Below are 27733 nucleotides of genomic sequence, written 5' to 3' on the forward strand. Positions count from 1 at the left end.
CAGGGATGCTGTCCCCTGTCCCCACATCCTGCTCTCTCCCCAGCACAGAACATTCTGACCCAACCTCAACTGTCCTTTCCGAGTCACCAGTGGCCTCACAGCTGCCAAATCAGGGACACTTTCTAGTTTTTGCCTGAAAATCTGCTAATGCTGGTGTCCTGAGCTGCACTGTCCTCCAGCTAAACCCGAAACCCCACCTCCTGGCTCTTCCCTGGGTACCCCCACCCTCCTCCCAGGCCAGCAACTTGAGATCTCACTGGACCCCCACCCTCAATCTTATCTCACTCAAGCACATCCTGAGACGGGCCCCCCACCCTATTCCTGGCCCTGGCCGGGCGCAGTCATCCTTCCTGGGTGAAGCCCACCCCTCCCGGAATCAAGCCTGTCGCAGGGCTGTCAAACGCACAGGCCAGGCCCTCGACACGTCACACCGAGCTCCGCGGGGCGGCCAGCTACAGGCGGGCTCCTCCCTCAGGCCGCTCCTGCGAGCGCATCGTCTTTCCTGACACCCGGTGCGGCTCTTCCTGCAGGACTCAGCCAGGAGGCCTCCTCACCAGGAGAGCAGGTGCCCGAGCCCTGAGCCAACCTCGCAGACCGGCCCCAGGAGCGACAGCCACCTGCTCACGGCCCGGCCACCCGGAGCGCAGGCCCCACGTGCCCGCCTTGCACACAGGGGTGGGGCAGATGGCTGAACACGGGACTGCTAAGCCCGGAGGCTTCAGCTTCTAATTTTTGCTCCTAAGACGCACTGTAGAATGTCTTCAGATAAAACTTCCGCACAGGAGAAGGTATGTATGCCCTTAAAGAGACACAGCTGCCTCCAGTCCGTGGGGCCCAGGGTGTGGGTCAGCGTCTCCACAGCGGTGAGCGCTGGGCCGCTCAGTGCAGCCTTTCTGGAACACATGCGCCCCTGTGACCGCAGGCAGCCCCGCCAAACTGTACACTCACACGTGGTTAAAGCCGTACGTTTTAGGCATATTTTAGCACAACAAGAAGAATTTTAAATGTTAAAGCAAAAAGCTCAAAACACACTTCATGGAAATATCAAGAGCCTCACGCTTCCTGCCGTGTTTGAAGCTGGCATAAATGCAGTGCATCTCCCCAGATGCTCAATTTAAAGGCAAATCTCAACTCACGAAGAGATTAGAGTTACCACCTAGGGCACCCGGCCTCCCTGACAACTCTCATCACCTTTGTGATACTGCATTTACTCCGCCCTGGGCCCAAGGCACAGAGGGTCCCAGCGGCCTCTCCTGCACTGTCGGTGACCCGCTCAGTCGCCAGGAGGCAGGTGAGCGAGGGGTTAAGGAAAGTGCACCAGTATCTCCGGGCCCAAAGGCCTCGGCCCTGCGCAGCCGACTTCAAAGCAGAGGCCTGGCTGGTTTGAGTTAAGGCCCCCTCTTCCCCGAAAAGCCTCCGAGCCCAGGAGAAGGTGCCGCTGCGTCTGGGTTTCATTAGGGGCGGTTTTCTTATCTCGTCTTCATCTCGGCCTGATCTCCTGACATGCAACGAGGCAGGCGTGGGTCTGAGCACAAGGTGCTGCCTTGAAGGCGTGCGCTGTCCCGGGCGGGGGGAGCAGTTCCCGGAGGCAGGAAAATGGGTCCTGACCCTCCTTCCCCCACCGATCGATGCCCAGGGAACCGTAAGCTGTAAACTTCAAAGCGCTACTTTACATTAAAATCAATAATGAAAAAAAGGACCCTGAAACAATTTTCCTTTTCAAAGAGGCTGTTTCAGCTTTCATTTGATAGAGCATCGTCATAGAGCACTTGGCAAAAGATTAAAACGGAGCGTCAGCAGCGACTCGGAGTGAAAGCTTTGTCTAAAAGGCGGGTGGGAGTCAGGGTGAGGGGCGGCCGCCCGGGGACCCAAGATCAGAGGCCCAGGGCCCCGCGAGACAGGCCTGGCCTGAAAGAAAGAAGTGGCCTGCAGGAAGAGAGAACCACCCATTTTGATCACTTTAAGTCAGTTTAGAGAAAGTCCACCTTATCTGCCGACACCAGAATCAGCCGTGCTGGGACCCTCCACTGGCTCCGGCCCCGCGGCCCCAGGGCTCACTGGGGGACTGCCCACGCCTCCCACGGCAGGCGCCGGGACACGTCATCTCCCAGGAAGCCCTGAAGAGGGCCGGCTCTCGGGGGGACGTGACACAGTGCTGGTAGCCCGAGGGCCTCCCGGGGACAGGCAGTGACAACCCCGACCAGTGACAGTAGTGCCAGATTTCCTGAGGCTGATGTTTGCCTGTGATCACGAGCAGATTTCAGGTGTGGTGTCAGTCTGGGGGAGCCCTTCCCCCTTAAAAAATGAGGGCAGATGTCAAAATTACAGTATATCTGATCCAGAGGAAGAAGAAATAACACAATTAAACCAGTGAGATGGGAAGAAACAGCGGTTCAGGTGGTGACCAGGCAGGTCTTCTAATGAGGGGATGGACGCCGCTTAGCGCAGACCAGTTCCACCATCTGGTCGCTGACTGCGTCGGAGCCGCTGCTTCTGTGGGCGGAGAGCCCGGGGAAGGGGCCTCACGTCGGGGAGCCACACTCGAGTCCAGGCCTTCACGTGACAGACCCAGGTGTCCCCTGAGGCTGGGGACCAGGGTTGGGTTTCGAGATGAGGAAGCAGAGGCTGCGAGGGTCCCGTGACCTCTGCAGGCCCCCACAGAGCACGCAGAAGAGTCCACGGCCAAACTGCCACAGGCGTGTCCACTGATGGAGTCACAGCCACGCGCACACACGCCTGCACACGTGTGCTTTGTACTTAGACACAGCAGGACAACAAGAACACGGAGTTAAACAGAGAGGGAGAGAAGTCCCCAGGAACGTCACAGGGCTCCAGAGCCACGTGCAGGGACGGCGTTTCTACCAGAGACGGGAGGTCTGGCACGCTTCAGCCCTCACGGGGTCTCCGGGGCCCGCGCTCGGGCCGGGGAGCCCTCGGGACACTTGCCCCTCGGGGACAGGAGGGAGCTCTGTCTCCAACAGGCAGAAACCTGCGCCCAGAGCCCCCGTCTCTGGCCGCAGGAATCCCTTCAATCTGGCCCAGATCAAAGTCGATCACCATTTGATGACAAAAGCAAACGCCATGTTGTAAAAAATTTCCCTGCAGCTCGACTCTGACGCCAGCGGAACGCGGAGGAAGCGGGATGCCCGGGGAGGTGCCTCCTGAGCTTTATGTCAAAACAGGAGAGTGTTTATTTCTGTTTCTCATTATCTCACAGAAGGTTTGTTGGGAGAAAAGTTAAGAGATTAGGAACCTTCAGAATCGAGTGCCCGCTTTTCTCTAACGTGACACCTGGTGACACCTCGCCTTGGCCTCCCTCACTTCTTACCATCAGGACCCAGGGCAGATTCCTGTTTTTTATTTAAAGCACAAGATGGAGACTCTGCAGCCGGAAGGCACACAGACAGCCTGGAAGATGCCACCTCTGGCTGCAAGAACCAGCTCTGAGGAGCCCCAGCGCCCGTTCCTCCCGATGCAGAGATGGGAAGTCAGTCTCCACAGGTGCATGCTGAGGGCGCGCTCGCGGAGGAAGAGCCAGGTCACAGGGGAGCAGTCCCTGCCTGGGCCTGAGCCGGGCCCCGTGAACGCCCCGGGAAGGGAGCCAGCACCTCACCTGAAGGCCGCCAGATACTCTGCGTCTCCCATGGGGGGGTCAAGGCCGCCGGTGAAAGCCATGTTGACGTTGAAGCCCACGCCCGGGCCTGCGCCCACCTGCACGAGGAGAGAAACGCTGTCGCAGACCCCGACTCCAGTGGCGCAGGCTGGGCCCTGGCTCTGCGGCCCTGCAGTGTGCGTCCCTGGCCTGTCCCAGCCCCTGCTGCCCCTGCCACGCTGCCTTCAATGACAGCGTGTTTGCAGAGCACATGTGGTGCCGCGGGGAGCCGCCTGCCCGGGTGCAGGGCAGGGACCTGGCTGTGCGTGTGGGCGGGCAGCTCCGGGCTGTGGGTGCCGGCAGAGTCTTTCCACGGGTGGCGTTCCCCACCATCAGGCCTCTTGGTTCAGAGTGAGGGGCTCTGCTGGGGCATTGGGGTGTCGTGGAGGAGCCTGCTGCTCTGGGCTCACCTGCGGTACCCGCCGGGCAGGTCTGGACCAGCACCGAGGGATGGGACAAGAGGCAAAGCTGAGATGCAGCTTTAACTGCATGAAGCAGCCTTCCTGGAGGATGGCGGGCACCCCTGCTCACATGCTCACAAACATGCAGTCTGCCCAGACCAGAGACAGGATGGTCTCCAGTCTCTCATTTGTATGTCAGACAAAACAAAGCCCAGGGAGGGCACATGTGACGGAATTCGCGCTGAGGCCTGCCTCCAGTCCCAGGAGGCCTGCAGGTGTGGGCCGCACCTGCCCCGCCCCGGCGGCCCCGCCCATCCTCCCCGGCGGTGCGGGTGGCACTCACCTCGTCGGGCGGCACTCACCTCGTCAGGCGCCCCGCTGCCCGGGAAGAAGTTTCCATCATCGTAGCGGTGCAGGGAGATGTACAGGACGCTGGGGTCGCTGTAGAAGGCCTGCTGGGTCCCGTTCCCGTGGTGCACATCCTGGAAGGGCAGGGAGGGCGGGCTCAGCGCCAGCCCCAGGCCCAGAGGAACCAGCACATCCAGCCGCGTGGCGTGGGGCGAGCAGGAAGGGCCCGCGGCGAAGGCACCAGGTGCGTGCAGGGCCGTGTACACGCTTTCCGTGGACGTGCCCCCAGCTCATGTGGCCTCAGCCTCTAAAGGGCCCCTCGACCTCTGTCACCAGCGCCTGCTGCCTGGAGCGTGGGGGTGTCCTGGGCTATGTTTTTGGGTTTTTTCTCACAAACCGAGAAGGACTTTGCAGCATCAAAGGTAACCCCACCTGATGTACCTGCCTTTCTTTAACTTGAATAGTTTATGAAACACGTCACAAACACCAAAACAGATGCCCTGCCGCATACGGCTTAAAAAGGAGCAGTCAGCACCTCGGACACCACCCTCCAGTACGAGGCTCCATACACCCACTTTTGTGGTTCGGTTATTCTGAGTCATTTTTCAGAGTTAGTCCTCTGGGGCAGTGGGGCTGTCAGCAGCGGCCCCTCCAACAGGAAAATGGGGGAGGAGGTCAAGCCGGCACAGACTGGGTCCCCCTGCAGGGGCAGGACGGGCGTTTGGAGCAGAACTGCCTGGGGGGCAGAGGCATGGGGGGCAGCCAGGGAGAGGGTGGCCGGGCCCTCAGACCGTGCGGGTCAGGCCTCACTACCTGCCCTGCCCCGCCTTCCCGCTGGGCTTCGCCGAGGACCAGCCCCTCCCTTCGGCTGCTGCCCTCAACCACCACCTGTCTCTCGACATTTCAGAAACCAGTGATTGGCAGGATTGGCTGGGTGGAGCCGTAAGACAGTCTCCTAAAAGGTTTGGGCTTTGATTTTCTGCATCTTCAGGGTAGTTTCCAGAAAGTTGAGGTCCCGAAATCCAACTGCAGGGGAGACAGAAGGGCCGGTGCCTCTCCCCCCGCACCAGACTGTCTGCTGGGAATAGTCATGCCGGCAGCCCCCTTCCCAGGAGCAGCCCCTCACCCAGTCCACGACGAGGGTCTTGGTCACATTCAGCCTTTGCTGGAGGAGCTTGGCTGCGATGGCCACGGAGTTGAAGTAGCAGAACCCCCTGCAGGTACAAATCAGGAGAAATGGGGGAAAAAATACGGGTTTTGATTAGTTTTTATACAACTTGCAATAGGACATTCTAGAATCCAACGAGGTCTAAGAAGGTCTGGTGAATGCACGTTTCCTGATCAAGCAGTTCGGAAACCTTAACTGATGCTTATAATCGACAGACAGGCAGACAGACGCGCAGTCCCCGCATGCAGGCCCCCAGTGCTCCCGTGGTGACAAAGCCCGTTTCTCTCTGTCACCCTCAGCAGGCCCCCAGGACACTTACTGACTGACCTCCCCCGAGACACCCTGGCCCACAGAACACAGAAGTCACTTATTTTGTTTGCTTACTGCTTAACTGTCTGTGTTCTAGGACGTGTAATAATGCTTCTCGAGGGTCCTCGAGAGAGCGAGGGAACAAGCTGAGAAAGTGCATCAAGGGACGTGGAACTCCCCTGAGCCCGAACGTCCCTTTGCCTGAATTTCCAAAGGGGCCAGGCACTGGGGTGGTTTTGTCTTCAGGATCCAGGCGAGCCTTCTGGAAGCCCTCGCGCCCAGCACGCACAACCCCTCTGGCCGTGCTGCCTCCATGGCTGTAAATGCTGTGGCCTCGGAAACCCCCAGGAGACCCCGGGGGACATTCCTCAGTCTCCCACCCCACCCACCCGTGCTCACGACACAGAACATCCAGCAACTCAGACTCCAGTTAGAAAGGTAACTGCAGAGAAATGCGACCATCAGCACCCGCCCCTCGGTGGCGTGGACCGATGGGGCCGGGGAGTCGGCTACTCGGTTTCCTGGGGAGACTGCCCTCGGGCACTACAGCTGGTCCCCCACGGCAAGGGGAGCCGCTGAAGCACGGCCCTGCAGCTGGCAGGTGGGATCCGAGGCGGCCGAGGAAACCCCGGCTTCCTGCTCCCACGGCTCCGCCCCTGCGCCACCGGCTTGTCCCAGTGTCCCTGCCCCCTGACAGACCACTGCCTGCCCTTCCAGGCGCAGCCCCATGTCCCTGCCCTGACATCCCCCAGCACGTGCTCTCCATCTCCGGTGCTCACGGCACGTTCCCTGGAGTGTTCACTGTGCCCACTCAGCCACAGCGGCCGGACCAAGCCTGCGTCCTGGCCCCAGGTGGGCCCACCCCTGCGCTGGGTCTCCTCCGCCAGAATCTGCATGTCGTGCTGCTGCCTCAGCCAGCACCTCGTGCTTGTGCACGGTCAGGGGCGTCCAGAGAGCTGATCCTGTGGGTCCTGACCTTGGGACTTCAGCCTCAGTCCCCAACCATAAGCAGCGTTACTCGCTCCGGGACAACTGAGGCTTCCTCTTCGAGGCTTTTACAATGAGAAGACTTCTCCACACGAACTCCTGCAGGTGCCTGCCTCCATTCTGTGCACCCCTCCCTTCATCTCTTCACCAAACCGATCACCCCACCCTGGAGCTGCATGTTCGGCGACCTCCTACGGGACCGGGGTCTCGGGAACCCTATTCGTGCACACGTCACAAGAGGGGCCGACGAAGGGTGGCCCATCACCCTCTTCCCCAGAGCGCGGCCCAGCCCTTTGAGGAAGGGCTCAGACGCCCCGGGCCCCTGTGAGCGACCCTGTGTCTACTTACATGGGTGTGTTCTCCTCTGCGTGGTGGCCGGGGGGGCGGACCACAGCAAAGCCGTTCTGCACACGACACCGAAAGGTGGGGAGAGACAGGGAGGAAAGACTGGTTTCAGATCAGTAAGAAAATGACACAGACTGAACTTGAGCGTGTTCACAGTCTGCGTGAGAACACGGTTTCCCACTGCATCCTGGCACACGGACGCGGAACAAGACACAGGGCGGCTGTGAGCGTTGCCTTCTCCTAGAGGCCTCTCGGTGATCATAAGTTACTAAGATAAAAGGTGAGCTCATCCCCGACTTTCGAGCTTTGACGGCCTGCCGGGAAGGCGGGGAATCTGGGTGGGAGAGGAAGGGGCACCCTGGGTCCCCTGATCATAACCAGCATCCACAGAGAGCAACTTGGCAGGAACCGTGGATGCAGATGAAGAGGAAGGGGCTCGGCCGCCGCAGACGCACCCTGGTTTGGCCCTAACGTGAGCATCTCTGCTGTGGCTGCAGCTCAGTTTCCAGGGGACCAGGGAACGCGGAGAACAAGCACTGACGTTTAGAAGAAAGCGCTCGGCAGCTGGAGAGGAGCTCACGGCCTCCCCAGGACCCCTAGCCGCCTCTGCTTTGAAAGAACCATCTGCAAACCATCCTGCAGCCGCTCTACTAAGGGTGGTTTAGATCGGCATCCCTGGGTCTCACCGGCAACAGGAAGCTGTGTGGTTGAGGTCGGCAACAGAGCCCCGAGGGCTGGATGACCGCGATGACCGGGCTGTGGGAAGTGGGCTCAGCCTGCTGCAGAGTGCAGTTCGGGGGGGGGGCAGGCAGGGTGAGGGGCACACTCAGAGGGAGCCCCGCGTGGCACAGACATCACCCTGTTTCCACACAGGACCCCGTGCCTCGGTTCTGAGAGTGCAGACGCAGACCCCTGGGGGTCCCATTTTTCAGAGCAGTCCCAAGGCTGGATGTGCCTTTCCCGCCGAGCTGGCAGCTGCACCGACGCTGTGAACGCGATGGTGGGGGCGCTGGGGCTGTAGCCAGCGTGAGGCACAAGCGTGCCCGTCTGAGGGGAAAAGGCAGCCCCACTGAGAGCGCCCTGACGGAGCAGGGAAACTGGCCCACGTCGTTAACTTGCAGCCTTGAACACACATCTTTTTAGCATCCAGGTGGAGAGACGGGTAGGCGGGTAAATGACCAGCGGGACTGTCAGCTCAGGGAAGACAACAGACAGCAGCTGTTGTCGGGGTGGGATCTGAGCTTCTGGGTGAAGGTGAGAACTCGGGAGACTTGTCCTGGGAGCAGCCCTTCCCGGCACCGAGGAGACCTTCCTGGTGACAGGGGTGGTGACATTCACGGCTTCAAAGACGAGTGATGCTTTGGATACTGTACAATAAACTGTGCCATGACCTGGAAGGCCCGCACAGCCCGGGGAGCCCCGACGCCCTGGTGACCAGCACGCCACGCTGCAAACGCCTGGCCCGGAGAAGAGAACTGCTCAACGCACAGTGGAAGGAGAAGCTCGCTGCCACTGTTCTAGGTTCCACGTGGCGACTCTTCTTCCCGAAACCATCCCTTGTGGAATCCCGGTGTAGCCTCAAGGCTGAATGTCCGCAATTACCCGAGAAGGCCGTTACAACATGGCCCTGCCCCCAGTCCTGCCAGTGGGCGAGGCGAGAGGTTCCTCACGTCCTTCAGCCGGGCAACCAGAGGCGGGTGTGGACAGCAGAGTCCAGCTGAGTGCCTCAGCCAGGCATTCTTGTGATTCTTAAGTTAATAACTGTTTGAAAAGTCTGTTTTAATTTCTCATGAATGATCAATGCTGACGACATTACCCATAAAAACAAAAACTTTGAGGTTCTTCAACAATTTTTAAGACATTAAAGTGTCCCCAAGACCAAATTCATGGAGAATGGCTCCACTAATATGTATGTTTTCACAAGGGAGGGGAATGAATGTTCCCTTGGATTAAGCAGAACTGGGTCCACGCTTACCCCCAGCACAGCCACTGCGAGCCCATCCAGACGGGAGAGCAGTGGGCCATCACTCTCCCAGCTGGTCCCCTCCCAGAAGCCCCCCATCCCCAGGGGTCCTCACTGACCTTCAGCTCCCCCGTGGCCACCTTGAAGACCAGCTCCACCACGCAGCCCACGGCCAGGCGGGCCGCCCCCGATGAGTGCACCTCGTTCCAAATGGTGTCACTGTCCACCTGTGGAGACATCACGCCCACGTGAGGCTGGAGTCCTCGGTCACAGTCATTCCCGCCGGGCGGCCGGGCAGCTGGGGGTCCCTGTTGCCAGCCTCTGGAACCCAGGACGAGAGCCCCTTGTCCCTTCTTGACTCATCACAGAACATACTCAGCTCACATTTGAGCTTACTTTTTTTGGAAGACACACCCCCAAAAACTAAACAGAAAAACTGTGAACGCGCCAAAAATAGCACGCACGCGTTTTTATCTCCTTCTTTTCTTTTCTTTTTTTTTTTTTTTGGTGGAGGGAAGGTAATTAGGTTTATTTATTTATTTGTTTTTTAGAGGAGGTGCCGGGAAACGAGCCCAGGTTTTCACACCCTTCTGAGATGTCGTTTCTTCTCTCAGTTGCTCCAGCACACTGGGTGCTGAGTGCTGACGTCAAGGGTAACGATGTCGAGATTGCCTAGCCCCCCCCCTTTTAGCTGCAACTGCAGCGGAGTCACAGCAAGAATTACGAAAGCAACCGGAAGAAGAATTAGAATCAGAGGTCTCTCCAGATTGCAGCTTGGTTTTATGCAGAACGTAAGTGGAAGCTCCAAGTGTGCGTAGGGCGTGTGGGGTGGCGAGGAGACTCAGGCGGGCTCTCTCGGACACGGCCTGGTGGACCACACACCACCCCCTGCCCAGGCGCTGGCACACCCGCCCAGACAGCTGTTCCCCTTCAAATAGAAAAAAGCGCGTGGCACAAACAGGTCAGGTGATTTCTGTCTGCGCGCTGGTTTATTTATTTATTCACATTAGATTGCTTTTTTTAAACTCTGGCTAACATGGGTGAGAAAGAGGACAGACAGACCTTGGTGGCTGGTTCTGGGGACAGTGGGGCTCCCGGGGTCCTGGGGGCCGGAGATCAGGGGCCACCAAGAAGCAGGAGCCCCTGGCTCCAGGTCAAGGGCGCTCACACCGTCAGGTCCAGGGCAGGGTGGGGCGCTGGTGACTCGGCCACACACACTGGGGACTCACACGCCCTTCTTGGGGATGCCCGAGCCCGGGGAAGGTTCTGAGAAGCCGTGCAGCAAGTGACGGCTCGTTCACCTGGGACAGAGCCTGCCGGGCCCGTGCGAGAGCCCCTTCCCGCGTCTTCCTCTTCAGAGCACTGCACGCGTGGGGCTCCGACATGGAGGCGGAGCTGCACGCGAGGGCCCGCGCCCCCTTTCCCGGCTCAGCGCGTCCAGGCGCACAGGCCCCTGCCCACCTGCCAGGCACCAATCATCACGTGGGGGGGGCGGATTTCTTTCCACAAAGTCTTGAATCTTCATCTTCAAAGCGCGATGATCTAAAATACACTCACGAGCGGTTCAAGCCGCTTCCTGCGGAGCATCTGTGCCAGGGCTCTTCTTTTCAGTGACCAAACCGCTATTTGCTTTAAATAGTTTCCAAATGTCCAAAGAACGCTCTGTGCTTCGCCCCCTCTCCACAGCATTAATAGTCAACTTCAGAGAGTGGCTTCTGTTCTAAATAGCAGCGCGCTGCTACTCGCTGACGTGGCCGGCCAGTGGGAACACGCTGGGCCAGTTACTGCAGCTGAAGAACCAGTTCAGAAAAGTCAAAGCGAGAGCTGACGGTGCGTGCGGGCGGGGGGTCCCGCAGCGCCCGTGCCGTCCAGGAGGCCGCACCCCTGGGGACCGAAGGGCGTTGGGCAAAACTACTCAGATGATTTCTCTTCAAAATGCAGTAATTTGGGTTTGAGGCTAAGTAACCAGAGCCCAGAGGGAAGCTGCTCTGACTCTTCACGTGCTTTGAAGGGTCTCTGTGCTCAGTGCTCCTCCTGCAGGACCCCCGGGGCCAGGAATTCCTGTGACATCCCGCCCAGAGTGAGGGACAGACCCCCAGCCCCGCCGCGAGACTGCAGGCTGCCACTGTCTCCAGACACCCGACAAAACTTTCCACTGCTTTGGGGCCTAAATCCTCCGGCTGCTGGCCACCAGCTCCCCACGGACCAACCTGGGATGGTCAGGTTGGAGCCCTGAGTCCCAGAAGTATGAAGCTCCAACTCCAAGGAGAGTTGGGGCGACCCGCAATGCGGGAGCTGGGACCACAGGAAGGAGCAAGTGTCCCGCAGCTCCGCACAGCAGAGGCCGGGGGCAGGCGAGGACGGACGGCGAGGGGAGGCCCCTCACGGAGGCTCATGGGGCGTACGGGGGCGGCCACACTGTGGGCATGCCGTGGGCCTTGGAAGCCACGGGGCCTGTGAGGGGCCGCCCCCGGGGCAGGGACCTGGCCAGGGGAGGGCTGGGAGGGCAATTCACCGACACCAAATCCTCAGTAAGGGGAAACTGGCATCAATGAGGAGCTGAGCAAAGTAGAAGCTTCTCTTACTGGGCTTGGGGAAGAAAGGAGAACGCCTGGAACGCCGTCACACACCCCAACGTCAGTTCAGGTAGTTCTCGGGAAGGGAGAAGCAACTGTCCCTCCCGACTCACCACGCGACCTCCACCTTCCCACCGACTCTCGGGCGCTGTGGCTCCCCCGCTGCCCGACACCCCAGGGCTGGCCTCTGGCTCTGGAAGGAGGCACCGAGGCCCGGGAGGGCTGCACTGCTCCAGCGGCTCAGTCCCCGCTGAGCCCGGGCAGCCGGGTTGGCGCTGGGGTTGAGTCTCTGCCCCCGATTAGGGGCAGCTAAGAGAGCACTGGCAGGTGGACAGTCCTTGCAGACAGCCTTCCGGCTCACACTTTCCGCTGATTATTCCGACAGGCTGGCCTCTCGACCCACCTGGGCTTGGGGAGCTCTGCGCATCTCCGTGCTCCAGGGCATTTTTGTGCAGAGATGCGAAGGTGGCCGCTGGTCAGCCTGCTGGGCTGGATCTGGACTTCATGCCGGGGAGGGGTGGCGGGCCCAAGGCCCCAGGCCCGAGTTCTCATTTAGTTTTCATTTGCGAATTGTAAATCCTGCCCTGCACGGCAGGCTGCTGCAGGGCAGTGCGAATCCAAGCCTTTTCAAGTCTGGCCAAAAATTTGCCCCGAATTAAGAGATTGCAGCCTATTTACAACACAAAATACAGTAACTCGAGGAGGCTTGGTGGTGGTATGAGTGAACGCCGTTTATTCTCTTTCTGACAGGATAATTTTCAAAGCAGCGATTTTTGTAAGGACTCAGGAAGAAAACAATTTCGTTTCATTTCTGTAACAGAATCCAGACCCGGAGCCTCACCCTGCGATCTGTAATTACGCGCACACCGGCTGCTGCGCGGTTCCGGCCGGGATGGCTTTGTTGTCCCCGCGGTCCTCTGGCCTCCCTGTGACGGGGGCAGCACTTCCCAGGCTGGGAAGCTCCATGGCCAGAGACTGGCTGGGAGGGGACTGGTCTCGCCTCCACCCCTCCCTCATCGGGGGACGGCAGGAGGGGGTGGCCCTTTCTCCATAAAGGAGAAGCCGGAGGTGGGGAACCTCCGCTGCAGAGATGGGGGAGGCCCGACTGGTTCAGCACCCCCATCGCGGGCAGGGAAGCCCGAGGTAAGTAAAGACGCTGGTTCTCCTAAGTGTCCACCTGCCCAGGTCTGCTTGAGAGCTCCGGCTCTGAAGCAGCTCTGCCCACCCCACGTGGCCCAGGAACACCGTGCCCCGCGGTCAGAGCTGCACCTGGGGCTTCGGGTTGGAGGTCAGATCTGAGATCAACACACACCCTGCTTGGTGATGGATTCATGACCTGCGTCGAGATGAGTGGACTACGGCTCCGCGGGTCGGACGGGGACGGCCCGCACACCAGATCCCGTTTCCCAAAGCGAGCCGTGGTGCCAGACGACCTTCCCGGAGGAAGGTGCCCCAGACCCGCCATCAAAACGCTTACAGGCTCACAGGGCCTTTGAAGCCACATGTGTGAGCAGTGGGGCAGCCCCACCCCCAGACCCTGTTTATGGAAAACACCTGGCAGTAATGACCTACTCTGCAGAAAGCAGGGCTGCGATTCTGTGACCACTGGGACCCTCGAACCACCAGGACGCGATTTACACATTAAAGAAAAACTTACCCCGACACCACCACAGGGCAGCCTGACAAACACCGACGTTAGGGAGCCTGCAAGGAGAAAGAGAGCCAAGGTCGGGCGGGCAGGGTCACTGGGCGCGCGGCCTGCAGGGAGCACGGTGCTGGTTGGGCCCACAGCACTCTGGGGCTCGTGCAAGACACCCCGGGTGCCCGAGCGCAGAGGGGCAAAGGGCTCGGAGGCACCACTGCCTCACTGTGGGCTGCTGCCAGCGCGGCATCTGTGGGTCCAGCCCTCGCAGAGGACTGCGAATCTCCATGGCAATGGCCCACTCCTTAAGGGGCAGGGAGACCCCACGGGGGGCTCCTGCCTGCCTCCAGCCCGTGCTCCTGCACCTCGCGTGGACCAACCTGAAAGGCAGCGTTCAGCGCCCCCCTGCCCCCGACACTGGCTCCAGCCGCCCTCCCCAGCTGTGAACAAGGGAGGGGCCTGGGGTTAAACACCGGAGCCAGCCCTTCACATACGGAGAGGTCTTTCTGGAATGTGACTAACGGCCGCAGCCCCTCCCCATCTACAGGTGTTCCAAGTTCACTCGGTGGGGCACAGCTGAGAGACCACGCGGCCCTGCAGCTGGCCATGCAGGAAGGCCTGCTGGGGCCCACGCTGCAGAAGCCAGCCCCCGACCAGGAGGCACAGGCCTGTCCCCCCACCAGGACAGGGACTGTCTTCTTCCTCAGTGTGATCCCAGTGCTGGCTGAGGACTGGCCTAAAACCCACCTGTCCTGAAGGGCCAGAGGGCCTTCCCCACAGCAGAGTGGGCAGCCCAGGCTCCAACTGGCTGCCGCCCCCAGCCCAGAGAGCCTCCCCATTCAGCCGAGCTGCTCCCCGCTCGCCCTTACGCCTCCCTCCCACTGCGGCCCCCGGCCTTTCATGGCAGATTCCACAGCCCAGCTCTGCACCCCACTTCCCCGAAGGGGGCAGAGCCACGCCCAGCGCAGGAAGGCTCACTGCTCCCACCGCCCTCTGCCGGGCCCGGGGCACCAGCTCCGCTGGGGACGCTCGTGAGCTGCGCTCCTGGGGCCCCAGGAAGGAAGCAGGACGTGGGTCACAGACCTGGTGTTCTCACTGGTCCTGCGTCCCCGGGGAGGTCTGTGCCCACCTTGTCCCGGCTCCAGGCCTGGACCACACTCTAGACCAGGCCCGGCCCTGCGCCTTCCGTTTGCTCTCAGAGGTGAGCTCTGCCTCCCACACGCGGTGCGGGGCAGCGACGCACAGCTGGCTGCCCCTCCCTGCCACCCCCAAGGTGCCTGGACAATGTGTCCCACCCTGGGGCTGCTTCTCCCTGCGCACCCCCGCCCGGCTCTGCTCCGGGTCACATGTCGTCCCCTGGATCTGTGGCTGACTTCGGTTCCTGCGCATTTTCAACATCAGTTAAGCTGCTGCTCGACAGAGCCACGTGGCCTCCAGCCCCTAACCCTGTGAGGCCAGGGCACGTCTGCCGGGCTCGTCTGTGTGCCCTGACCGCTGGCCCACAGCTGGGAGTAAGCAGGTCTGCAGGCGGGCGGGGGGGCCAGGCAGGCAGGGAAGTGACAACCAAGGAGAGCGGCTGCTGGGAGGGGTTGCTTGGCCTGCACTGGCCCTGTGGGGGGGGTGCCCCTCAGGGAGCCGACCGGAGGGCAGGATGGGGGCAGGAGAGGGGGTGCAGGCGCCGGGCCTCCTGCTGTCTTGTGACACATTCTCCTCACGGCCTGTTTAGCGACTGAGTCACGGAGAGCAGCACACATCTCTCCTCCACGGGGCCGCCCCTGAAACCTGGGCGTGGCTCGAGGTGACAACGGGGCTCGGAAGGGCTTCATGACAGTTCCCGTCACATCAGCAACTGTTCCAACACGTGGGAATGTGATGCTGGGGACGTGGGGGCTTTCTCTCCAAGAATTCAAGCGTTCGTACAATGAACTCACATGGATCGGTGTGTGTGTGTGCAAATATGAGTGAGAGGGCTCTGCTAAGACACTGGACTTCGGTTTTTGAAATTACAGACGGTAGTGTTTGCATTAACGCCATAGATCATCTGACTACTTTGAGTTTGCTCGTCATCCAGCAAGCAAAGGCCAAAGTTAATAAAAAAAAAAAGGGTAGGGTAATGCACATTCAGACCCCGACCTGGGCTTGGGTGGGTGGCAGGGCCTGGAGCTCTGAACAGGGGGCTCCTGGCCAGAGCCCGGGGGGCCCGGCGGCGTGCTGTCTGCGCGCCCGGCCTCCACCCGCCCCATCGAGTGCCTCCTGTGCTGGCCTCCGCGTTCCAGGGCCACCGCTGCCTCGGCTGGGTCACAGAATGCTCAAGCCAAGAGAGGGGCCCTGACGCATTAAGGACCAGCCTTGCGTCCCCAGTCCCCGCGGGCTGGGGGGTGCTGGCTTTCCTCTGGAGCGGCCACTGCTCCTCGGGCTGTTCTAGGAGCAAAGGGGTCCCGCGACCCTCCCGCTGACCCCTGGCCCCGCCCTCCTAGGCCGCCAGGCCAGGCTCCTCTCCCAGGTCCCTGCCATCAGAAGACAAACCCTGACTTCCAGGAACATCCAAGGTGGGGACAGACCAGCCCCTCCAGTGTCTGCAGTTCACCTCAGCCCGGCCACGCGGCAACACCCACCACACCACCTACTCAGGCATTTTTGCATCTGGTTTAGAAATGCGTGGATTCAATTAAAAGAGGAAGGGAGATCCCACGGTACACGTTGGAACACCCAATTAGGGCAATGTGGCCAGCGTCTGAGATAGTCACCACCCATCACTGCATCTGGAATGCAGCCACTGATGATCATGACCTCTCCCGGTTAGGACCACCACCGGAAATTTAAAACCCGGTCTCAAGTGGAAGAAGTGATCTGAGTAAGTGTCCTCGTAGCCACAAGAACTGATTTGAAAGCACAAAGCTTGGAAAAAGAGAAAAAGGAAACAGAACGGACATGAATCAGACACACGCTCACAGTACACGTTCTGCAGCAACACACTCGGCCGCAAACTAAACACCAACTACGCTCACACGGCTGCCTGCGGGGAGGAGTGGGTCTGAGACGATGGGAAAACATTTCAACAAAGAAACCACCAACAGCAGAGGGGGCTTCAGCGGACGGTGATGCTGGATGAGCTGCAGAGGGTCCCGTGAGGCGAGGGTCGCGGCTCAGCAGGCGGGAAAGCCACCTCCTGCCCACCCAGCGCTTCCTCTTCCCCAGGAACCTGCGCCCTGGCGTCTCTCATCTCATCGCCTGTCTTAAACCTCACCCACCTCCTGGAGGCGGACGCCCTGCCTCCGCCCCGGGCAGGGTAAGGGTCCTCCCATCTCTGCGTCCCTACCCTCTGCTTCCCGAGTCCGGGAGTCGGGGTGCTGATCTCGGTGGGCTGACGGACGCCGGCCCTTTGAGGATGGACACGGAGCACCAGGGTGGGCCGGGCAGGCCCTCCCAGTGGCAAAGGAAAAGGTGGGTGGGCCGTGAGGCTGCACAGTGCACTCAGGGACCCCTTCTGACTCTGGACACCCAGCGATGGTTGAGGGGGTTACCGGCCTGTGGGCGGCAGTGCCAGTGCCATCATGGGACCCATGGGCAGCCTCTCTGGGAGGGGAGAACACTCCATGCGCCAGGCTCCACCCTGGAAGGAGCCGTGTCTGCTGGAGGGTCCTGGAGGGACCTGGCGCTCAGCCCCCACGCCTTGCCGCAGACTCCACACTTGGCCCCGTTCAGCTCCTCCCTCCGAGGCCGCTGACCCTCTCCCCGTCCACACTGTCCTGGTCCTTGAAGGCTCCTTTCCAAAAAGTTCTGCCTGGCCTTGGGCCGGACCCTCTCCCCTGGGCCCCCCGCTGGCACTGCCTCATTTCTCGACATTTCTGTGGGATCCAAGCCTCTTCCTCTGGGCTCCCCCAGTGCCCCCTGTCGTCCTCTGTGAGCCCTGGGCCCCTTCTTGGGAGCCAGCCAGCTTAGACCACCCCGCACCTCCTGAGACCCGCTCCGTGACTTGGGGTGCGGGGCCTGGGCTCCGTGAATACCCCTCCCAGCTCAGAGGACATGGATGTGTTTTGGGGGGCTGAGGGGAGGACGTCACACATACTGAAGAGCCTGCCTCATGAGCACTCCTCCACGGGGGGCGAGCACCCCACACGGCCCCTCCACGGGGAACAGGGCTGCTCCCCTGTGGGCCAAGCTGCACTTGCCCTTAGCTTCTGAGGCTGCATCCCAAGCATGAAGGCCCCGCTTAGAAAGCCACACTGAGGAGCGAGCAGAAACGTGCCGTGCGCAGCCAGGACAAAGGGCCTCGGCGGCAGCAGCCCCAGGACAGGGCAGGCCGCGGGGAGCCTCTGGGTCGCGCCCTGGCACCCACTTCCTGGGTTCCAGGTGCGTCTTGGGGAACAGGGCTCACGGTCGCGGAGTGCCACACGCCCACTTCACAGGTGAGAGGCGTGTGGCTTGGCGAGGCTGCTGCGCTGGTGGGACGTCAGCCTGGGGCTGCCGGGGACCACCTGCCCGCGCAAAGCAAGAGTCTTCAGCAACCGGAGCCGGTCAAGAGCTGGGGCGTGAGACCGACGTCTGGTGACTTGAAGGCCCGGATCCAGCTGTACCTGACGCCCCGAGGGATCTTCTCAGTTATCTGAGCCAATAAATTTCATTTTCTTTCTCTCTATCTCAAAAAAAAAAAGTGGGCATTGGGGCTCAGGAAGCAGAACAACTGGCCCCATCAAGGTCAGAGCCCACATCTCCTCACAGCCCCGCCAGCCCCATGCTCTCCGAGGGCTCAGGGCCTACAGGGCGCCCAGCACAGACGACGCACTCCCTGAGTGCGTGAGCCAACAAATGAACGCCCGTGTGAGTGCGTGAGTGCATGAGCGAAGGACAAGATGAACGCGCACACGAGGGAGAGGGCCGCGCTGCAGCCAGGTCCCCAGCAAGGGAACGCCTGCCCGGTGCAGGGCCGGGAGCAGAGCTGGCCTCTTCAGCTTCAGCCACCGAGACGTGGGGAAACAGCACACAGCACGCCCCTTCCCCTGCCCCGCCCGGGACCCCAGCGTTTTGATTCCCAGACTCCTGCTCTGCCGCTCTGGCTCTGGCTGGGGGCAGGGGTGGGGGAGCGCCGGGGGGGGGGGGGGCTCTCTCCGCAGGGGGCAAAGGCGGGGGTGGGGAAGGAAGCCCATGGCTGGTGACTGTCTGGGTTCGAAGTGGCTGGGAAGCTGGGGTGGAAGTTACCCAGACTGAGTGGGTGAGTCTGTGCCTAGGACCCAGGGGGCCCTTCCCACCCATCAGGACCCACCTGCCTCTGCTGAAGACCACCTTATGGGGAGACTCCCCCCACACCCTCTGCCAGAGCCGAAGCCCCTGGCCCCGGGGGCGGCTGAGGCCACCTCGTCCACAGCGAGTACTTTCAAGGCTGCGTCTGGCCGATCCCGTAACACTGAAGTGTGGCCCCAGGCCGACCCCAGGCCACTGCAGGCGAGGGTCGGGGGGCCCTGGGCCAGCTCCAGGGCCCGAACTCCACTTTTCAGATTCTGCAAAACCAGTGGTTCTCAGCCCGTTTTCCTCCCAGCAAACCCGACACAAAGCAAGAAACCAACTGCCCTGTAAAGGCGGAGGGAGCGACCTTCCCCTCCAGCCCCTCACCTGAGAGCCTGGCCTGGCACCACGGAGAAGAGCCATCCCTGCCCGGCCGTCCACGCAGAGCCGGGGGCGACACTCGGCTGCGTGGCCAGGGGCCCGAGGGCAGGACGGCGGGGCCTTGGGCGAGGGCAGGGCTGGAAGCAGCCTCGGCGGTAAAGGTAAAGAAGGCCTTGAAATACCTAGAAGTTTCTTACTGTCCAGTTTCTGCCTGTTGAGGGGGTTCGTGCCGTAGAGCAGGGCATGCGCCTCCGAATGCACCGTCTGCAGCTCCTCCAGGGTGGCCTTCCGACCACGGATGCACTGCGGGGACAGAGGGGAGAGGGCGCTCAGGTCACCCGGGCATCTGCTGGGCTCAGGCTCAGCACAAACCAGCACCCCAGGGGAAAGGAGGTTCTACATGAGCACAAAGTCGTGCGGTTATTGCAAAGTAAAAGGCAACATCACCCAACATGGTGTCTTTAAAATACTTAAAAAATGTTTTAGAGGGTTTACGCTTTAATGATAACATAGAAAAACGTTTTAAAAAAGATAATTCCAGCCTTCAACGCTTTAAACTTCACTGTCACACAGGTGACTTGGCACCAAATTACTGCTCTGCTTTCCAACTGGCGGGATCTGCTCTTAAAAAAAGAAAGGAGCTGCCTAGGGTGGTGGGGCTGCCACTTAATTCTCAGGAAGGGGAGCCAAGCCCGACCCCGCGAGCATCGCTGAGCGTCAGGTAAAGCAGCCTTCCTGGGAGCGGGGCCGAGGGACAGCCTGCAGCACGCCTCTCCCCCCACCAGCGGGCCTCTCCCCCCACCAGCGGGCCTCTCCCCCCACCAGCGGGCCTCTCCCCCCACCAGCGGGCCTCTCCCCCCACCAGCGGGCCTCTCCCCCCAACCAGCAGGCCGTTCCCCCCACCAGCGGGCCTCTCCCCCCACCAGCGGGCCTCTCCCCCCACCAGCGGGCCTCTCCCCCCACCAGCGGGCCTCTCCCCCCAACCAGCAGGCCGTTCCCCCCACCAGCGGGCCTCTCCCCCCACCAGCGGGCCCTTCCCACCATCAGTAGGTCCGTCTGCATTTTTCTTCGGTTTAGAAATTCCTCAAATCCAGACCCCTTGGCTGTTCTCAGATTTTCCCCGGAAACTGACATGAACACCACTACTCTTGAGTTGAACTACATTTACTTATTAACCTTTTAGAATGAGGCTGGTTTGTAAAGTGCGATTTGAGTTGACATTGTGCACTGAGGGGCGATCTGGGGGTCAGAGTGACGCAGGAAGAGCCAGTGTGACCCCGGAGGGCCAGGGGACACGAGGGGCTCACAGGGCCAGCCGGTGTTCCCGGGCACAGAGGCAGAGGCAGGCCAGGAGCTGCACTTGCTCTGGAAACCTCGGGGAGGCTCCCAGCAGACGCCCGCACGTGCAGGGGTGAAGGGAGAGGGTGCTGGAGGCAGGCGGCCTGGCCTCCCAGCGTGGAGACAGCCACGAGGCTGCAGAAAGGCTCTCCCACCCCCTGCACCACCCTCCCCACTGCTCTGGGTAGGGGACCGGCTGGGGGAGCTCAGTGGGGTGGGCTCCCTGCCCCGCCTGGAGGAGGATGCATCCAGGATGTGTCCGCTGGGGCAATGCTGCCCCCCAGTGGTGCAGACTCACCGGATCCTGGAGCCAGTGCCCACCACTCTAGCCCTCACCAACTTCAGGGTCCCTGTCCTCCCCAGAGGGCCTTCAGGATGGGATTCTGGACCCAAGTTCCTGCTTTCCCCCCCAAAACTCATGCATCACAATAAAACTGGAAAAGAAATGTGGCCATGTGAGACAGACTGCCCTCAACTCCTAAATACTCTGGCTTCGCAAGGAGGTGGGGCTGGACCCAGGGAGTGGGATTCTGACCAGGCCCCCCACACCCCCAGCGATGTGCCGCTCCGGCCCTGGCCCAGGTGATGCTGGGCTGTGAAGGATAGATGTGGGTGGGTCTCTAGCTTTCCAGGGTCACTCTGCAGGGCAGCACCGCCCTGTGCCCAACCCTGGCTTTGAGGGTTCCCAGGGTGGGGGGACAGCAGGTCCTCACTTGGTGGGCACATGGGGGCTGGGCATTGATGGGGGACACAGCTAGGGAATAGCTTCCCAGGGAAATGACCAGGAGCAGAAACGTGTGAGAGAGGGTGTATGATGGGGTGCAGGACAGGGGTGCAGGAGAGGCGGTGCAGGATGGGGGGGTGCATGAAGAGGGGGTACAGGACAGGGTGTGCAGGACAGAGGCGGGCCTTCCCACAGGCGGGACATGGGCTTTTGGGAAAACAGCTTTGGTCTTCTCCCAGAGGGTAGGCCTGTGCACCTGCAGGTGCCCTGTGTCCCCCCAGGCAGTCACACACTGCAGCCCTGGTGCCCTGGGGCTGGCTTACCTCGCATTTGCCGCGCAGGCCGGTCTCCTGCAGCCGGGACCAGATGCTCTGGATCCTCCCGGCATGCTCCGGGTGGCTGTTGGTGTTGCCGCAGGCGCACTGGTGCTTCAGCATCAGCGTGTCGTACACCAGGCCTGGCGCGGGGGGCAGAGGCGGGTGGCAGTCAGACGGGTGGGCAGGGGTCCCGGCTGCTGGCCCACCCACCATGGGAGGTGAGCCGCTGCTCCCCATGTGGTCTGAGCCTGGACGCTAGAGGGGAGGAGAGCTGAGCAGCCGTGCTCTGAGGGGCAGTGGGACGAGCAAGGCGCGGAAGGCCCCCTCTGCCGCGGGCTCAGCTCTCTCGCTGTAAGCTGTGTGGCGACGTCCCGGGGCTGTGCTGGCCCAGAAACGAGCGATCTGGCCCCACATCAAGCCCGCCTGCCAGGGCGCCTCTTTGCTGAGGAGCTCGCCCTGTGGACGGGCTGAGATCGGTCTGAGGTTCTTGGGGCTCAGAAGACAAACCTCGTTCCTGCCCTCAGAAGCCTGCAGAGCAGCTGGACGGGTGCGCAGAGCACACTGACATGCTGACACAAGTGCGTTTAAAGTCACCCTAGAGAAGGATGTAAACTGGGACCAGGAACTTGCACCAACCACAGGAGTTTGCACTTTCCACCTGGGTTGAAGCTGAAGGCCGTGAAGGCCTGATGGTGCCCAGAACAAGGTCACTCTCGGGAGGGACGCCCAGGCAGCCTGGGAACCAGCCCGGGATCTGCTGCAGGGAAATGGTGGCGCTCTCAGCTGATGGAAGTGACCGACGTCACTCTGAAGAGGCGTGGGGGGCGGGGGAAGCCACCTGTCTGGAGACGAGGGAGGGCAGGGCCAGGAGGTCTGCTGCCCCCCCCCCACTCCCTCCCGGTGCACCTCCCGGGGGGATGGTCAGCCCCGGGGACGTCTGCCAGGAGGGGCGGCCTGCTCCCCTGCCCCAGCGCTGTGCAGACACCTCGCTCGCGGGTCTCCCAGGGGTGGGACGAGGGTAGGTCGCTGGGCGAAAGGGCGCCCTCGCAGGCAGGGCAGCTGAGAGGGGGCACCTGTCACTGGTGCCCGTTTTTTAAGAAGTGAAAATGAGAACAAACCAAGAAAGTCCATCAACAGAGAGGGGCCACCAGCCGGCACTCTGGGTGACGTCATGCTGGCCCGTGGGGACCCCCGAGCGCCCGGGAGGCGCCTGACGTGGGAGCCTTTCCACTGTGGTCCCGGGCCTGGGGTCGGTCACCTGAGCTGTGCCTTCTAAGAAGGAGCTCATCTCAGCCAACAGCCAAGGACTTAAGACTTTTAAAAAGCGTCGCCCGCTGATTCTGTTTGGGACACTTTGCATTTTCCTGGATTTCTTTTCTGAAAAGCCACCATTTAACTTCTGGAGAATGACTATGAGCCTTTTCTCTGAACGTGAACAGCGTCTTTTTAGACCTGCCGAGGAGAACGCAGCCATTTCACTCCGCACATTGCAGTGTGCGGAGACGCAGGGCGTTTTACCAGAGCTGTCTGAGGAAGGATGGACTGTCTGATCTACGTTGTTTGTCTTACTATGTCATTGAGAAGAAACACTAGGTGAGTGAGACAGGCGCCGTGGGAGGAGCTCCCCAGGCCGCCCTCAGGTCCAGGGCTGGGGGGGCACCACCCGGGGGCAGCTCTGGGGTCAGAGCCTCAGACCCTGGTGGACGCCTCGCTCAGCCACAGTTCTGTCCTGACTCGTGGTGAATGCCCCCCAGGCAGAAACCGAGAGTCCTGCCAGCAGACGGCTCCCCACTGGGTAGGGGGTGCGGGGCGGATGAACCAGGGCCCTGGCAGTGGCGGGAGGACACTCGGTCCAGAAGCCAGTGCCCGAGCACAGTTCTCGCCGTGCACCCGCGCACATATGCTGGGGGGCTACCCAGGCCACACAGGCAAGGCCAAGGGGCTAAGCCAAGGGGGGAGCGGGGTGATCAAGGGCAAGTGCCCCCCACCCCCGGCCCCTCGCCCTCCGGCCCACGCAGGCCCCAAGGGGGCGCCGCCCCCGCCCTCCTCACCTGTGGTGAAACGCGGCTTGCTGGGGGGCTCCTGCACAGACATGGGGAAGGTGGCGGACGCAGGGGAGGACTGTGCCCGGGACAGAGGCCGGTGGCCGCCAAAGGACACAGGGATGCCGGCGGCCTCCATGGATGCCTGGTAGTTCCTCAGCTGGTGGATCCGCTGCTGCTCCAGCAGGAGGGCTTGCTGGGGGGGAAACAGGCCACTTCTGTCGTTGCAAGGCGCTCCGCCTCCCGGCGCAAGGGAGACGTGTGTCCCCTTCCTGCAGTCACCCACCCACCCCTCCGCTTGCCCCTGCGCAGCCCCCCTCCCTGTGCCGGAGGGGTGGCAGGCGAGCCAGGGAGACTCAGGCCCTGCTGACGAGACTGGAAATTCCCGGGAGACCCTGAGAAGCCAGGTCAGAGATGACAGGGAGGCCTGACCCCGCCTGGGGGCCGCGAGGGGACCCTGAGGGGGTGTGTGGCAGCCACAGGAAGGGCTGCCCAGGAGGGGCTGGGAGGTGTGAAGGACGGGAGGGGCTCAGCTGGCTTGGCCGCCCTGCAGATGCCAGGGCACAGCCGCCCTCCCGGCAGGGCCTGCTGCCACCTGGCGGTGCCCAGGGTGCCCGGTCTGCACGCCCGGACTTGGTGAGAGAGCACGTGATTGTGGGAGATGCCGCCTCTCCTCCGTCCCCACTCCTCCCCGTCCCGGTCTCAGGTCCTCACGTGAGGACAGAAGGGGTGGCTGAGGCAGAGGAGAGGCACGGGGCCGGAGGGGTGTGGGCGCGCCCCTCTGAGGAGTCAGGACCCGGAGGGGCAATCCCCAGGGCCCCACTTCAGCCAAAAATAACCAGAATAAAATGGAGTGAGTTAAACACACGCTTTACATAAAACTCTTTTTCACAGAAATCAGGTTTCACATGGAGAACTGGCTTCTGTGAGAGATGCTGCAGGGCCTAAACCTGAGGCAGGAGCCTGAAAACCAAAGGGCCTCAGCCCGAAGGCGAAGCCACCCACAGCACCTGGAGCCGGGGATGCAGGGCCCCACAGCCAAACCTGGACGGGGCTCACCACCCCATCCTCTCCGCTGCACTCTGAGCCGGTGGAGAAACACACAGGGGAAGCTCCACGAGGGGCTGAGGGGCGGACGGGAGAGGGCCTGGGACCCAGGCTCTCAAGGAAGGTGGGAGGCAGGTCTGTGGAGCTTGGGTCCCAGGGATGCAGACCCGACGGGAGACCCCTGGGAGGCAGGCAGAAGGAGAGGTGGGGTCCTGGAGGTGACCTGCCAGGGGGCGGCTCTGTCTGCAGGGAGCAGGGGCTTCCTCCCGGGGCAGGTGGGAAGGAGGGAGGGGCAGGACACCCCACTGCACAGGCCCAGGTGCCAGAGACAGCAAGCTCCTGGGCGACCCTGAACTCCAGCCTTGCCCTCATTCCTACCAGGCAACGCTGTCACTTGGGAAGACCCCTGTCCCCTGCGTGATGAGCAGGCCCTCGACCAGGGTTGTCACTGGGCTGCAACCACAGGGGAGGAGAGCGCCTCGGCCGGCTCCCAGTGCCCCTGCTGCCTTTAGGACACAGAGCAGAAGAGTGGAGAGGAAGAGCCAGGGACAGGGGAGCCTGGGGAGGCCCTGCAGGGAGTCAGGGGCAGGTGGCCGCACCCGGCACCTCCCCCCGCCTCTGCTGACGGAGCTCCCGAAGGCTCACACAGAAAAGCAGCCCTCTCCAGACACACGCGGCCTATAAAACGCGGTGACGCCTTGTGTTTCAAATCTGCTGACTGCCACCTGTGCCACCAAGGTCCCCTGACAAGGAGCTGTGTTTGCGATTCTCCAGAGGACACAGAAATCAAGGGTTCCTGATGCCTGTCTCAGCCTGGTTTTCCTGGGTGAATGCTGACCACTTTACCATTGATGAGACGCTGGCCCTAAAGGTTCATCAAAACGTCTTCCAATCTCACATCAGCGTGAGTTCTCGTTACAGCAAGGGACCGGTGACCTTCATGAACTTTCGAGGCCCCACCACCGGCCTGGGAGCGAAGTCCCATCTCGGGTCCTGCCACCTGACGGCCCGCCAGGCATGGAGGGAGTCGGCATGATGGCAAGACAGCGACTTCCTCGTGCTGTCTCCTCCCAGCTTCCCCTAAGCGCTGTTTCCAGTGCCCTTTGTGGAGCAGTGGCTGAGCGCTAACAATGTGGCCTGAGGAATCAGCCAGGCCGCCTTCTGGATGAGAAACAGGGAAAGCATCGCAGGGCCAGCTGCCTGCATTGCCCCACCCCGCAGTGCAGAAGCCGGGGCGGGCCCGACGGCTGCCAGAGAGAGGCCTCCAGAGAAGGCAGCGCTAATCCCATGCTGCACACAAGGGTCACCTGCCTGTTTTCATTGCAGGTGCTGCTGGGAGGCAGACAAGCAGCAGGGGTCCCGCCGGGACTGTCAGAGCGGAGGAGGGGCTTAGGGGGCGGCCGGCACGAGGTCCAGCAGGGAGGAGCGGGCGAGCCAGGGCCTCGCACCCAGGCGTCCAGCTCCACTGATGGATGACTTGATTAGATACCAGATTCCGCGCCCAGCTTGCCAGGAACAAGCTAGCCCCCTGGGGCACTCGGGCTTCTAACCCGGGGTTGCCGGCCAGTGAATCTTGGTGTTCTGCTGACCTGGCAGCTTTACTTTTCACTGTACGTCAACGACGCATTCATTCAGCGGATTTACCCATCAGTCTCTCGTGAGTTTGTCGGCTCACGCCAGTGCCCAGGAACCATACCGCTCCGGGCGCCTGGGCCACGCTGCCTCCCTGGATCTGTAAAGCTGCTCACTAGGTCTTCTTGGCCCAAAAGGTCCCGGCATCAGACACTGAGCAGATGCTGCCTGCCTTTTTGATTAATTAATAAATCAGGGTCTCTTCTCTACCTTTATGCTGAATCCACCAACACTTGAATTTGTGTTAATCTACAGCCTACAGACCTGACGGAAACCATCCGCAGGGAGTTTAGTGTCTGTGTTTAGCTGGAACGCAGGTGCATAAACACGGGCAGTGGGCAGGGGCCGGGTCTCCAGGTACGACAGCTGTGAGACAGACGTCTCCCCGCATCTGCCTCCCACATTACAGGGAAGATGGACGAGGAGGACCTGGACAGGCAGGAGGAGGGCGGACGCCCTTCCGTCTCCTCCAGAGGTCACTGCCCGGACCCCCGCCCGCCCACCTGCCCCTGCTCCTTGACCCCCTCCGTGCCCTGCCAGCCCCGCCCCGCTCTGCGGGGTCACCTGTCTGAAGAGCAGCTCCTGCTCGGTGGGCTGCCGCTGGCCCGGCTCCGCCTCCCGGGGGGGCTCCACCTCCTCGTCGTCACTCTCGAGGGGCTCCTGCTTCACCTGCACCCCGGCCAGCGCGAGCGCCTCCTTCTGCCCTGAGAGCCGGTCCAGGAAGGGCTCCTCCAGGAGGGCCTGGTGTTCCCGCAGCTCCTCCTCCGTCTCCTCAGGGTGGCTCTCGGGCTGCCGGGCCGGCTCGCTCGGCTTGGGGATGATCTGCAACACAGAGGTAATGGATGGAGCTGGTGTGAGCCAGGCGAGGGAGGTGACGGGACAGGAGAAGGCACGCCACAAAGCCTCATCTCAGACACAGAGGGACCAGTCACCCAGGGACGCGCTCATCCTGCGCCAAGGCCCCTTCTACTCCCCCACGCCGCGTGGGTGCCAGGCGCTGTCCGTGGTGCTGAGGGGGCACACAGCCCAGCATTTGGCGCGTGCCATCAGGCACCTGTGTGCCAAGCAGAGCGAAGCACAATGCGAGTCACGGGCGTCACCCCTCGGCTGCACCTGGGCGTGAAGGGGGAGGCTGACAGTACCCTCCTTCCTTCACGGCCATGGCCTCTGGGAGAAACACCGCCTGTCTCTCCTCCACCTGCCACCCCACCAGAAACTCACACCCCAGCACTCGCTGCCAAGTCCGGGCTGTGTGATGAGCTTGCTGCCAGCACTCCACGGGGGGACAGCCGGCCTCTCCGGCCCTCTGCGGCCCCTCAGCCCGCTCACTCCTCAGTCCCCAGTCTGCCCGGGGCCTGCTGCCCAGCATACTGAGCTCTTTGGCAACGGGATCCCTTCTCTGCTGAAGGCTCCACATGCTGGTGACCCCCAAACGCAGGTGCGCAGCCCAGACTGCCATCATTTCTAGACCCATCACCCAATGGCCTGCTGGACATCCGGGCTCGATGTGGATGCCCGGGGCACCGGCACGCACGACCCGATACTGAACTCAGCGCAGCTTCTTGCAAACCTCTCCTTTCTCTCAGACTCCTTCCCAGCGAGTGAACCACTCTCCTGCCCCTGCTAAGCTGCAGCCTG

At 61.7% G+C, this 27733-nt stretch overlaps 1 protein-coding gene across 10 annotated transcripts in view; it reads right to left on the reverse strand.

Annotated features, from left to right (window-relative positions):
• HDAC4 (histone deacetylase 4) overlaps positions 1–27733 on the reverse strand; it is a 270948-nt gene that overhangs the window by 23708 nt on the left and 219507 nt on the right. For 8 of the 10 annotated variants that reach the window (XM_074364630.1, XM_074364632.1, XM_074364629.1 and 5 more), the window contains 10 exons: positions 26660–26917; positions 23426–23612; positions 21381–21514; positions 19178–19298; positions 13407–13453; positions 9293–9400; positions 7214–7269; positions 5528–5615; positions 4416–4535; positions 3614–3711 (listed from right to left, as the gene is read on the reverse strand). In XM_074364630.1, coding sequence (XP_074220731.1) covers positions 3614–3711; positions 4416–4535; positions 5528–5615; positions 7214–7269; positions 9293–9400; positions 13407–13453; positions 19178–19298; positions 21381–21514; positions 23426–23612; positions 26660–26917 — 1217 coding nt within the window. Of the gene's footprint in view, positions 1–266; positions 3167–3613; positions 3712–4415; positions 4536–5527; positions 5616–7213; positions 7270–9292; positions 9401–13406; positions 13454–19177; positions 19299–21380; positions 21515–23425; positions 23613–26659; positions 26918–27733 lie in introns of those variants that run through there. The other 2 variants (XM_074364638.1, XM_074364631.1) reach the window with 2 other exon arrangements.

The sequence above is a fragment of the Camelus bactrianus genome, chromosome 5 (genome assembly GCF_048773025.1).
Source record: "Camelus bactrianus isolate YW-2024 breed Bactrian camel chromosome 5, ASM4877302v1, whole genome shotgun sequence".
NCBI lineage: Eukaryota > Metazoa > Chordata > Mammalia > Artiodactyla > Camelidae > Camelus > Camelus bactrianus.